Source organism: Glandiceps talaboti, chromosome 23, assembly GCF_964340395.1.
Source record: "Glandiceps talaboti chromosome 23, keGlaTala1.1, whole genome shotgun sequence".
In the NCBI taxonomy this organism is placed as follows: Eukaryota; Metazoa; Hemichordata; class Enteropneusta; family Spengelidae; genus Glandiceps; species Glandiceps talaboti.
The window spans coordinates 12,769,399-12,781,632 of NC_135571.1; the positions used below are offsets into that span (position 1 = coordinate 12,769,399).

Genomic DNA, 12,234 nt, shown 5'->3' on the forward strand with positions numbered 1-12,234 from the left:
TCACCAGTTACAACTTGTGCAACATGTCGACAAACCTCGATGAATTTGGCATTTTCTACGATGCACGGGTTGTCTAATGTCTGAGTGGAAATCCTGCGGGGTTGTCAGTGGCCGAGCAGTCAGCTCGTATGCCTCTTACCTCTGCAGCCTGGGTTCAAACCCACCAGGTGTCGGCTGGGTTTGAATTAAAATTTAACCAGCTCTGTACGTATGTATTAAGAAGGGTGATGCTCAGTTTGACCCAGCAATGCAGGTTTTCCCCTTGTACTCCAGTTTCCTGGCAAAGCATTCCAAAGTCACGGCGTCCTCTACCCTAAATATAAGGTTGCAATAATTTGACCAGGGTTTGCATGGTCCTGGAAAACCCTGGAATTTCAAACCCTCCCTGGAAAATCCCCGGAAAACCCTTGAAAATGCTCCCTACCCCTGGAAAACATGATCGTGATCGATTAATATTGACGATCGACATGTCTGTGCTTGAGCCACCCATTCATATTAATGATTCGCCATGTCCTGACTAATATCATACACAATTATTGACATTAACAGGTCCTGAAATTAATCTCATTATATTGTAAAATGATATTGTCACAGTGTTGCAGCAAGCCTTTTGAAAGAGTGGGACACAGTGTCCTGAGACTTTCATTTTTCTGGGTCATCATATGATTTTTGGGGGACATTATTATTTTTAAAAAAGCGCCAATGGCACTGTAGCACAACTGCAAAATATTTACCCACATGCTGATCCATGCTAGATATTTGCTGAATGGTTATGCAGTTGCCTATCCAACCCTGTTGTTATCTATGCAATATACAGGATCATTTGGCTGTTGCTATAGATGTGGTCATGTTGTGCACTATTGCTAAACATATTTGCATACAATGTTAGTGTGGGTCATCTATGACCCATCACTTCCAAAATTGTGGGTCATGTCCAAAAAATGTGTGTCAAATGACCCAAAAAAACCCTCTGGCTGCAACATTGTTGTCATTATGCAGGTGAAGAGACTATCCGTGGCTTCCAATCACCCACAGGGATACTATTACTAGTAATATAGTATATCGTTCTCAGATATTTTTCTTCATTCCATTGGAAAATACTCACTCCCTCACCATATGGATTTGTCACTGCTCCTCTTTCACTTGTAGTAATGACAAGAGTCCCCTTTACTTGGTCACTCATATTTTCCAGGGAATAAAACCTAATTGTATCGGGATTAGCTCCATGTATTTTGCTACTGTCAACAGCTTTATTAGTCCCCGCGGACGAAGTCCGGAACGGGGACTTATGGATTGGGTTCCGTCTGTCCGTGCGTCCATGCGTCCGTCCGTCTGCAGCCGTTTCTTGGAGATGCCTGGACTGATTTTTTTCAAACTTGGTACAGGGGCAACATGCTATGGCATACATATGCACGTCAATTTGTTTTATGATACGATCCAATATGGCCGCCTAGCAACCATTTTCTTTGCGAATTTTCCCTGTCTAAAGCCATAACTCAGACATGCTTGAACAGATCTCATTCAAAGTTGGAATTAGGACAGTGTTCTATGACATACATGTGCATATCCATTTTCGTCGTGATACGATCCAATATGGCTGCCTGGCAACCATTTTGTTTGTGAATTTTCCATGTCCAAAGCCATAACTCAGACTCCATTTCCATCGTGATATGATCCCCCATACCCAACCAATCCTTTATTGTTGTAGGCATGTTCCATGTCCAACAAGCACACACAACATATCTAAGTCTGTTTGTTTTAGGTTCACAAATGTTGTTGCGTGATCAGAGTTGTGATAATTCCTTAAAACCCAATTATAGCGGGACTATGTCATTCTCAATGACTTGTTTGTACCACATAGATATATGTGATAAAACATGCTCGACGTTGATGGTGCTGTTTACTATCACGGTGCCCACATTCTCACCGCTGGGGGCTCTACTAGAGATTACCGAGACTCGTCTGGTTACGGAGCGAAGACTCCTGTGACATTGTCACATTGAGCATGTTGAGAAGTTCACTGTAGTCTAGCCTCCCTTGCCATGCAAGTGAGAATCACGAAGTACGCCGCGCCCTGAATGACGTGAGCCGCAAGGAGTTAACTAACTCGCCTCGTACTCTTCGACTGAAGGTGACACACATGAGGCGGCAATTATGCATGCACCTAAGTTCCCGTAATTTTGTTGACAAACCAGTCGAAATGGTCCATATCTTTTTTTTATACGAATATTTACACATGGACATCAAGACAGTGTACATACACAGTACCTCCATTCAGCTTCTGTAATCAGAACGATTATTAAAAAAATACCCAGAATATCGACAAGGTACAGTTACTTGGGCTTTGAGATAAGTATGACCTTTGACCGGAAACAGGTGTTCGCGTTGAATTCGAGACATTCTGTATTTTGTTCCTCACAACAGTCTGTGATGATGGAATGATACGGTGTACTGATGGAAAATGCAGAAATTATCAAGAAATGTGTTACGATGAGAGAATGGAATGCTATTGTGATGATAAGAAAGATGAGATTGATTCAGACAAGAAATACTATCATTGGTATGACAACGGTAAGTACCATCACTGATTTTCAAGTTTCTACATATCCACGCCACATTTCCACACTGTGCTCAAAGCGCATCACGATCATAGACCTGTTTCCGGTTCCAAGATGCATTTCGCGTCTCTCCCTAGAATGCTATGCATTGAGTACTCGCTGAGCTATGAGGGGTTTGCACACGCTACTCATGGGGATGGTTGTCACCTGACCGTACCCTGGGTTCACCTGCAAAATCACTCTCTATCATTGGTGGCATTTAGTCTTTGTTCTATAAAATCACTCATAATCAAAGAGGTCAACATGTCTTTTCATCATTTCCTGATGAAAATTATATTTCAAACGTAATAAAGCCAAAACAGGACTAAATGTAACAACACAAGCGACGTCATCTCGCGCAATGCATCTTGGAACCGGAAAATCGACTATAGTGAAGTCTGGTATTACTAAGATGTGATTTAATTTGAAAAGATTTGACCAGAATTGAATTCATTAACCCTAGCTATGGAATTCCAAGACTGTTCTATATTATTACTTATTCAATGTATTAAACTTACTGCAATTTTAATAGAGGTTTGGTATCCGAGCCCATTTAGTCAAACTAACACAATTTATAATGATAAATATTAAATATATTTCGAAATTATGGGTGATTTTATAGAACAAAGACTGAACGTCATCGATGACAATGAGGGATTTTACGGGTAAACCCAAGGTACAGTCATGTGACAACCATCCCCCTGAGTAGCGCGTGCAAACCCCTCCGCGCGTACAGAATACATGGCATTGTATGGAGAGACGCGCAATGCATCTTGGAACCTACAACAGGTCTATTGCCATTGTACTATAGATGTCAGTTGTTGTCTGCTTTCTGATAATCTCAGCCGTTCAATCAAAACGAATCTCTGTGTCGAACAACCCGATTCCATACTTTATACTTCGCATCAAAGTGTAACCCCTAGATAACTGCCCACTAAGGTAGACACACTGCAAAATCCAAAGTTCAATTTGCATATCTAGTAAAGCATATCAGCTGATCTAGTCATTGTGCACTTAGGCAACATAAAAAGTAATGTTTGTTTTCGATAACATGACTTCAGAAAATAGGGGAGTTATACATTTCATTTTATTTCATTTCATTATATTGGCGAAATTTCTTTGACCCTAAAACACAAGATACTCATTGGTCATAATATTTCTGTGATAGTTTTATGAGATGTAAAAGAAAGAAACGAAGACAATTATAGGTGAAATAGATGAACACAATATACAGACTGTACTTTGCAAACTTAATATACAGTCTAAAAAGATCTGGTTTCTTTGGAATGTGATATTAAAAATGTTAACCAAAGAGACACTTTTGGCAAGAAAATTTAGACGGAAATGGAAGTAAACTGTGTCTATTTTACCCTTTGAATGTGAAAAGAATGTTACAAATTAAACAGAAATGGACATAAATTATCACTATGTTTACCTTTCCTGAAGGTAAAAAAAAGTTTAGGGTCGGTTGGGTTAAACTAGGGTCAGTCGGGTTATCGGAAAAACACTATTTTTTAAATATATATATATATATTGGCCTAGTATGGTAAATGAATGTAACATTACATGCAAACTTTAACACAAACGACCAGCGTGACTTGCAAAATAAACCCGTTCCTTTCTTCGCATTAAACGTTCACTCGAAAATAAAAACCATCTCTTTCTGTTGCTTAGTTTAAGAAAACTCGTACCTATTGTGAGTTAGAACCAAGAAATACAAGGTCACAAATTTGTGAAAGGTGTCATGATACAAATAATTAGGCTGTTTTTGAGTCCTGCGATATGGCCATCGCGAATACTGTGTATGTGTATAGACTCTATGGGAAAACAAAGTTTCTTGATTTCCCGAGAAACAAACTTTGAACCCCAAATATCTGTTATTATTTCACAAAGCCCAATAACATGATTTCACATGACAACGTTTATGAACTTTGATCATCAGAGATATTGATCCCAGAGGCAGTTCTACATTTGAGCGATATTTTAGAAGTACTAAAAACGTGCAATTTACAATTTAATGTGGCCATTAATTATTTCTCTTCAAGCCATTCACATTTCATATGTGAAATTGATACCGGCTTCTTTTAGTCCTTGGCCTATTGTTCCGTCGAACATCTCATTCTGAGCCACGGTGAAATGATCCTTCCAATTTCCCGTCTTTCCCTTCCGGAAGAACGGGTTCACTTTAAAGGCGTAGGCTTCCTCGTCGAAATCCAACTCCTTCTGTGCATGTTTTCTCATCTCTTCGATACTGCAGCCAGCTACAACTTTATCCAGCTTTTCGGATGATAATGGTCGACCGATAAAATTCGCCATCTTTTCAAAGACAGATTTCATATCTTTCTTCAAATCCTCGTAGGTAACATGTAGAACGTTATCGTCCTGTCCAAATTGTCGCCACTCAACAACATGACGTAACCATGGGCCAATCATTTCACCCCTAGCAAACATCTGGACGTACTCATCCCAGGGAGGCATGTTACTACCAACTAAGCTCTCCATTTTCTCTGACAGACCGGCTATCGTTGCTTTCGTGAAAAAATACGATGATACACATACATCCTTTGGATTTCTAGCGATGTAAATGACTTTACCTTTCTTCTCTTGCCAGTCGACTGGAAATAAACATGGTGGTAGGTGGGTCTTGAAAAGTCTCGGTGACGGGATGTCGTTAGCTGTTGCGATAAACTTTTTAGTGGCTTCACCCAGGACGCCAGGAGCTTCTGGTACTCTATAGAAGTAATCGGGCATAGGTGCAATCTTTCGATCGCTGAGTTCCAGTAGCCCCCAGTTGTCGTACATCATCACCAATGCATGTAGTACCCATGATGTTCCAGACTTCTGAAAACTGGTTACAAACACGTCACCATCCCGTACCTTGATTTGATTTGCCCGCCTTTCTTCAACTAGTTTTTTCGACATAAACCCCTCCCAAAAACGATGCCCCTTAAATTCATAAACACGCATATATTCGGAATTCATTTTGATTTGAGGTGTCTCCTTACAAAGCTGCGTTCAAAGGTTGAAAGTTTCAGTCATAGGAGCTGTTGCTAAGTTCACCACTAGAGGGCACCTGATTTGGTGTCTGGAGAGTGCGAAGCACAAGTACAGAACTTGTGAGATTTAATTTGAGAGCTCGGAAATATACACAAAATAAACGTAAAGGGTCAAATAAACAACGTCTAGCCATAGTATATACCTTCAGTTGTTCAATTTATCATTGTGATCTGTTCAAAATGGTCACAGCTGACAATATTTAGCGATAAGTTAACCCAAGCTCAGATCCAACACTTTCCACGTATCACCGCCATTGTGGTTGCTATGTCAAAAGAAACAAGTTTTATGCCTACACAAACGAAGAAATCACAGTTGCCTGAATGATGAATGGTGATTATTACTGAGCTGGCACCCCTTAGTGATTATTACTTAATCAATTTGACAAGGGTTAAGTGTGAGTGCGGATGTATATGTGAAAATAAGATATGGGAATACAGTTGTTTACCGAATATCATCAAGTTTAATATCACCAGAAAGAGAGCCATGGTATTAGTAGGATATATAACTCGGAGCTCACATGTCTCGCTGTATCTCGATCTGCCTTCTGTGTATCATCAACAAATTTCATTTATCTAAATTTTGTGATATAGTGTCTACATTTGGTGAAATAGTATCCATATTTGGTGAAATAGTATCCATATTTGGTGATATAGTGTCCATATTTGGTGATATAGTATACATATTTGGTGATATAATATCCATATTTGGTGATATAGTATCCATATTTGATATATTATCCATATTTGGTGATGTATTATCCATATTTGGTGATAGAGTATCCATATTAGGTGATATAGTATCCATATTTGGTGATATAGTATCCATATTTGGTGATACAGTATACATATTTGTATACATAATAATTCCTACATTTGTATCAAGCTGATTAACTCTCAGTATATGATAGGATATATATGCTATATTTTAGGTAATATGTTATATATATTAGCTACAAACCAAATTGTACTTGAAAATCAACATAAATCATTATGTATGTATGTATGTATGTATGTATGTATGTATGTATGTATGTATGTATGTATGTAAGGGTCTTTGTCACTACTCGTCTATCGATTCGTAGTGACGACCCTTAGGTTACGAGTATTTTCCAGTTGACTAAAGAAAAATATTGGAGAATAATATAATTATACCAGCACCAGTAATCAATGACGTCATTCATATCAATGGCAATTTGAACGTTTCGACTCACTCACTTTTCCAACACAGTGACGTAGAACGACCAGGGTGTTCTAAATGGCTCGTGCATTGGTGACGTGGCATAAGGAGTTGTGCTATGTGTGTAGTGCAGATGAACTCCTAATTTTTCAGTATCAATCAATCAATCAATCAATCAATCAATCAATCAATCAATCAATCAATCAATCAATCAATCAATCAATCAATCAATCAATCAATCAATCAATCAATCAATCAATCAATCCATCCATCCATCCATCCATCCATAATCAATCAATCAATCAATCAATCAATCAATCAATCAATCAATCAGTCAGTCAATCAATCAATCAATCAATCAATCAATCAATCAATCAATCAATCAATCAATCAATCAATCCATCCATCCATCCATCCATCCATAATCAATCAATCAATCAATCAATCAATCAATCAATCAATCAATCAATCAATCAATCAATCAATCAATCAATCAATCAATCAATCGATCGATCGATCGATCGATCGATCGATCGATTGATTGATACTAAAAATATAATAACATTTGTTATTTACTGGGAAAAAGCCGTCACACGTGCCAATATAGATAATTTTTATGGATGTCTATATCATAATAAATGCAATATCTAATTCACATATACAGTGACTATCTCTTCAGAAAAGGTCAAACATTGTAATTGTTCCATATCGAAACTAGAGGTATACAGAAAACATAGCAACAGCAACCCCGTCTGAAAATCCTTGTGGAAAATAATTGCAAAAAAAAAATCAGAGGTATGTAAATCTGCATAAGATATACTGAAAGTGTCAATTTGCTTCACGGAAAACATATGAAAGGAGATGACTTAGCTACTAGTAATGTGTTTACTTAGGTAGTGAACCTGAACTCCTGCGCATGCTCACTTCTCATGCCAAAATATGCATTTTAGCATTAATAATCCAAGTTGAAACGTGTAATTTATTCAAAGCTTAGAGGCAATGCTCATGCGCAGTGTACTTTGAAAAGAACTGCGTGCAGAGAATGGCCTAAAGTTTAAACTTTTGGAGGTTTTGTGCAGACGATAATCAAGTATTTAAAATATCCAGTATACGTATTTCCTGTGGTTTTAGTAGTTTTGCAAATGAAAATATAAATGTGTCTATCATCTAGTTCATCGGACGGTGACAATATTTAGGGTAGTATTTCCATACTTTTGGTCCAATCAGGTAAAATTATATCCGTCAATATTGTCTACCCCTTGTCACAATTTAGGTCCATGAAAATGATACTGTGGTCCAATCAGATACAACCTTCCGTCAGGTCACGTGTCTACCCTTTGTCAAATAAGTCAAATAAGTCCTTGATCCTTGAGAAAGTCCAATTCCCGATTCATTTGGCATGCAGCACAACAACAACAAAAAGTCGTCACACAGCAGTCATTGAGAACAGAACCCTGCAAAAGAAAGAAAGAAAGAAAGAAAGAAAATCATTCTGGATGAATAAAACCCATGTTTGCAGCTATTAGTTAAAATTGAATGTATTTCTCTTTTATTTGAACAGTTTAATATCATTGTAGGTGCAGTATCATCAACTTTATTCACAAAACAGATTTTTCTAGGTGATATTTCCTTCAGTATTACACTTTTATTTTCAACGATCTTATAGTAATCATAAAAGAAACAAACTACGAAATGTACATAAGGTTATTCCCTGTGGTGGTGGTGGTGTCGGTGGTGGTGGTGGTGGTGGTGGTGGTGGTGGTGGTGGTGGTGGTGGTGATGGTGGTGGTTTCGGTGGTGATGGTGGTGGTGGTGATGGTGGTAGTGGTGGTGGTGGTAGTGGTGTTGGTGATGGTGGTGGTGGGGGTGTCGGTGGTGGTGGTAGTGGTGGTGGTGATGGTGGTAGTGGTGGTAGTGGTGGTGGTGGTGGTAGTGGTGTTGGTGGTGTTGGTAGTGGTGGTGGTGGTGATGGTGGTGGTGGTGGTGATAGTGATGGTGATGGTGGTGATGGTGTCGGTGGTGGTGGTGGTGATGGTGATGGTGGTAGTGATGACTTTTTTTAAAATCCTGATAAACCATCTTTCCTTACCGTTATGTTAAACATCGTTCTTAGTTTAGTTCTGAATGGCAATGCAGAGCACGGCACACAACATGGTGTTAATGGGTTTTCACCAAGACGTGTCCCAACTCTTGACATGTAACAAGGATAGCAGAACGATACTGTAATACCTACATAGATACAACATATAATATTATGTGCAGTTTGTGTCAGCATGATGCAAATAAGTTTATGCATATGTGCCTGGACATTTAGAAACGAACCCTACGCCATGTTTATTTGAAACATGAATATTGCAATTAGTTTTCTGTAATTATTTATACTTTTCCTCTCTGATCTGATTTGATAGTTTTTTGCTTTTTTGTTGTGTAACTCTTCTCTTTTTTGAGGAGGAATAAAGGAACAACAACAACAACAACAACAACAACAACAACAACTCACTCACTCACTCACTCACTCACTCACTCACCCACTCACTCACTCACTCACTCACTCACTGCATAATTGCCACCATGCATGGTTGTAACCATGGTAACAAGTGACGTGTAAAACTTACATGTACATGGCGAATCACGGCACTGGCATTCAAAAAGATTGTGGCTCCATATTCTTCTCTTGAAAGAAAAATAAACAACAAATGACGTCACCCTACAATCACAAATTATATTGTCGTGGTTATGACATCAGCATAATATATCAAAACATAATCAAACAACATGCTGGTATCAAGTCATTTTAATTTCACAGGACATACATGTATACATCTCTATCAAACTTATATGGGCCAAGGTTAAGGTTCAAAGGTTAAGGTTCAAAGTTGACCAAGTATACTGGTAGATTGCCAAAAACCGTCGTTTTACCGTGTTTGAACAGGTACGTATATCTGTACGTATATCATGATTTAGGTTACACCGTTGTGAGATAAACACGACTAAGCCAACATATGACAAAGTCCATTTGTATAGAGACTCGCCCATGTCGTAAAACTGTCTGCTCACAGCAATGTAATCAAAGTACGGACTAAAATTAAAGTAATGTGTAATCAAAGTACGGACTAAAATTAAAAGAATGTTATGACATCTTAAAATGTCTAGCTCTAGATATAACTAGAAGTGTGATTTAAAAGGTTTGTATACTAATTATGCTGGTAGTTGACATGAAAATGACGACCTGCAATAGTTTTCACCGATTGGAGGAAGTTATATCTAGTCAATTGGAGCAAGTTAATAGCTAGCCAACATCACCTGAATCAGTTACTGAATGTATATATAACTTGAATCATCAGGTGTTATTTTGATGACGTGGTGGAATTCGTGAAGTTTGCAAACTATAAGACACAAGTACGTAATAAGTGATTACGTCATTTCGTTGATGCAACAGAGAGAATCGGTGGATGAGAAAGGGTTTTTCCTAAATTGTAGTTTTTCTGGACACACACAAATCTCCCCTCCCCCTCCCGTAAAGAAACATTATTCCCAAGTATCAACATTAACCAATCAACGCAATGTTATTATGATTAGTCTCGACTGTTCATACTTGAGGACAACTATTTGGAATACGTATGTTTTGTGCCTGTTGTAAACAAGTCACACTAGGTGGAGTTAGTGGAGGGTCTGTGGTGGAGATCAGTCAACTGTCTATTTTGGGATAATGATGTACGTGCAAAGTATACTTACCGATGGTTGAATAGTAACTACACCACCGGCCATAGTTCAATACTTTATAAGACTCCGCCTAAATGTCTGGTTGGATTAGCTGAAATGTTGTCAATTACACGAATAAACACCTGTAGATAAAAGAAAATATTTAATTCGTATCAAAAATGACAACAAACATCCGGGTTTTTTTCTTTTCTTCAAAAATATTTCAGTATTTTTCACAATGCTAAGAAATCTCAATTTGTCTACTCTACACTTTTGTTACTTATCAAAGGAAGGATTAAATCTGTGACTAACTGCAACTAGAACGGTTTTGTTAAAAAATTGTTTTGTTTACAATAACTTACTGGACTTACTGTACTTACTGTACACCCTGAACAATATTCGGCTTCGCCTGTGGGTAAACGTATAAAATTGATTTTTGAGTCCGCCCCAGTAATCAGCGCCCTCAACGACGATCACTTTTCTGTACTATTTATGAATAATATCAACCACTGATTAAGAATGTACAATCTCTAATTATTGGTATTTTAACAATTTTCAGTGAAAATTGTCTGATCGAAAAATTATACTCCAGTTACAACTAGTGCCGTTTGAACATGGAGACAGATTCAAGACCAAGATTTCACTCAAGAATTAAACTTACTACTACATTACCTACAGATACATTGTCTTTTTTAATGAGTAATTAACCAATTGTTACTCAATATATATTTGGTTACTTTATGAAAAAAAATTCCCAACTGTGATGATCGCTTTATTTATTTAATGTTGTCTGTTCTGCCCTAAAAGGTATTTGGATGATAAGATCGTTGTCATGGATACATTGCTAATTTTGTATTATTATTTCAACTAACATGTTGTAGATGGGAGGTCAACTGGTGACTATGTTATCATCGCGATCGTGATCCTGTAACACTAATTACCAAGTTATCTATTTTGACGTACGTTCATCGAAGTCAACCAAAGAATGTCGGAGTTAGTTGACAATTAAGGTTGGTGGTAAAGTACTAAAGTGCAAACTATAGCTATTAGGGTAGACTTTTCTGATGTTATTGTAGGCGGAAATAGTCAATATTGTTGAAACGTTGATTTTCAAAAACCAATATGTAAACATGGTGTATTTAGGCCTACCACTGGAGATGACGTGGCTGACCATAGAAGTTTTCGAGATAAGAATGCAAATAATATATTACCACATCTAAATATACAATATTCTCCATAGCAAAGTACTCTGTCTGAAACATTTCATTTTTTTTCGTTTAATTTTACATTTCTATAAAATAGCATGGACTCATACTGACCATGGTTGATATAAGTGTTTTTATTCCCTGCAGTGACAACATGGCACAACGGATAGTAGACAGTAAGACCACCCTTCATTTCTTATACAGAAAAATTATCAGAACAGTTGAATCTTTGCTAACTTCATAACAAGGATTATTTTCCTTCATTCAACAATGTGCAACAGAACAGCATGACTATACTTGATACTGGATAATTGATTTCCCCTAAAGATGCGGAAACTTAACTATGAATATCGCATTCATTCCACCACGTTATAACAGGACAGTATCGAATCCATTCTAAATACCATATCTCATACCGCCTCTCCCCCCCCCCCCACACACACTGTAGGACAGTCAACCACATTATATTTCCCGCAGTGAACCATATTTGGGTTCCA

At 37.8% G+C, this 12,234-nt stretch overlaps 2 protein-coding genes across 2 annotated transcripts; both read right to left on the reverse strand.

Moving 5' to 3' along the window:
* Positions 1-4,646: 4,646 nt before the first annotated feature.
* Positions 4,647-5,579, reverse strand: LOC144452754 (sulfotransferase 1A1-like). The gene has a single exon (XM_078143903.1). It carries the CDS (start codon positions 5,577-5,579, stop codon positions 4,647-4,649), a length of 933 nt encoding a protein of 310 aa, XP_078000029.1.
* Positions 5,580-8,179: 2,600 nt separating this feature from the next.
* LOC144452755 (cornifelin homolog B-like) lies at positions 8,180-10,598 on the reverse strand. The gene is made up of 4 exons (XM_078143904.1): positions 10,566-10,598; positions 9,446-9,503; positions 8,920-9,059; positions 8,180-8,284 (listed from the first exon to the last, which is right to left on the reverse strand). Exons 1-4 carry the CDS (start codon positions 10,596-10,598, stop codon positions 8,180-8,182), a joined length of 336 nt encoding a protein of 111 aa, XP_078000030.1.
* Between the last annotated feature and the right edge of the window lie 1,636 nt (positions 10,599-12,234).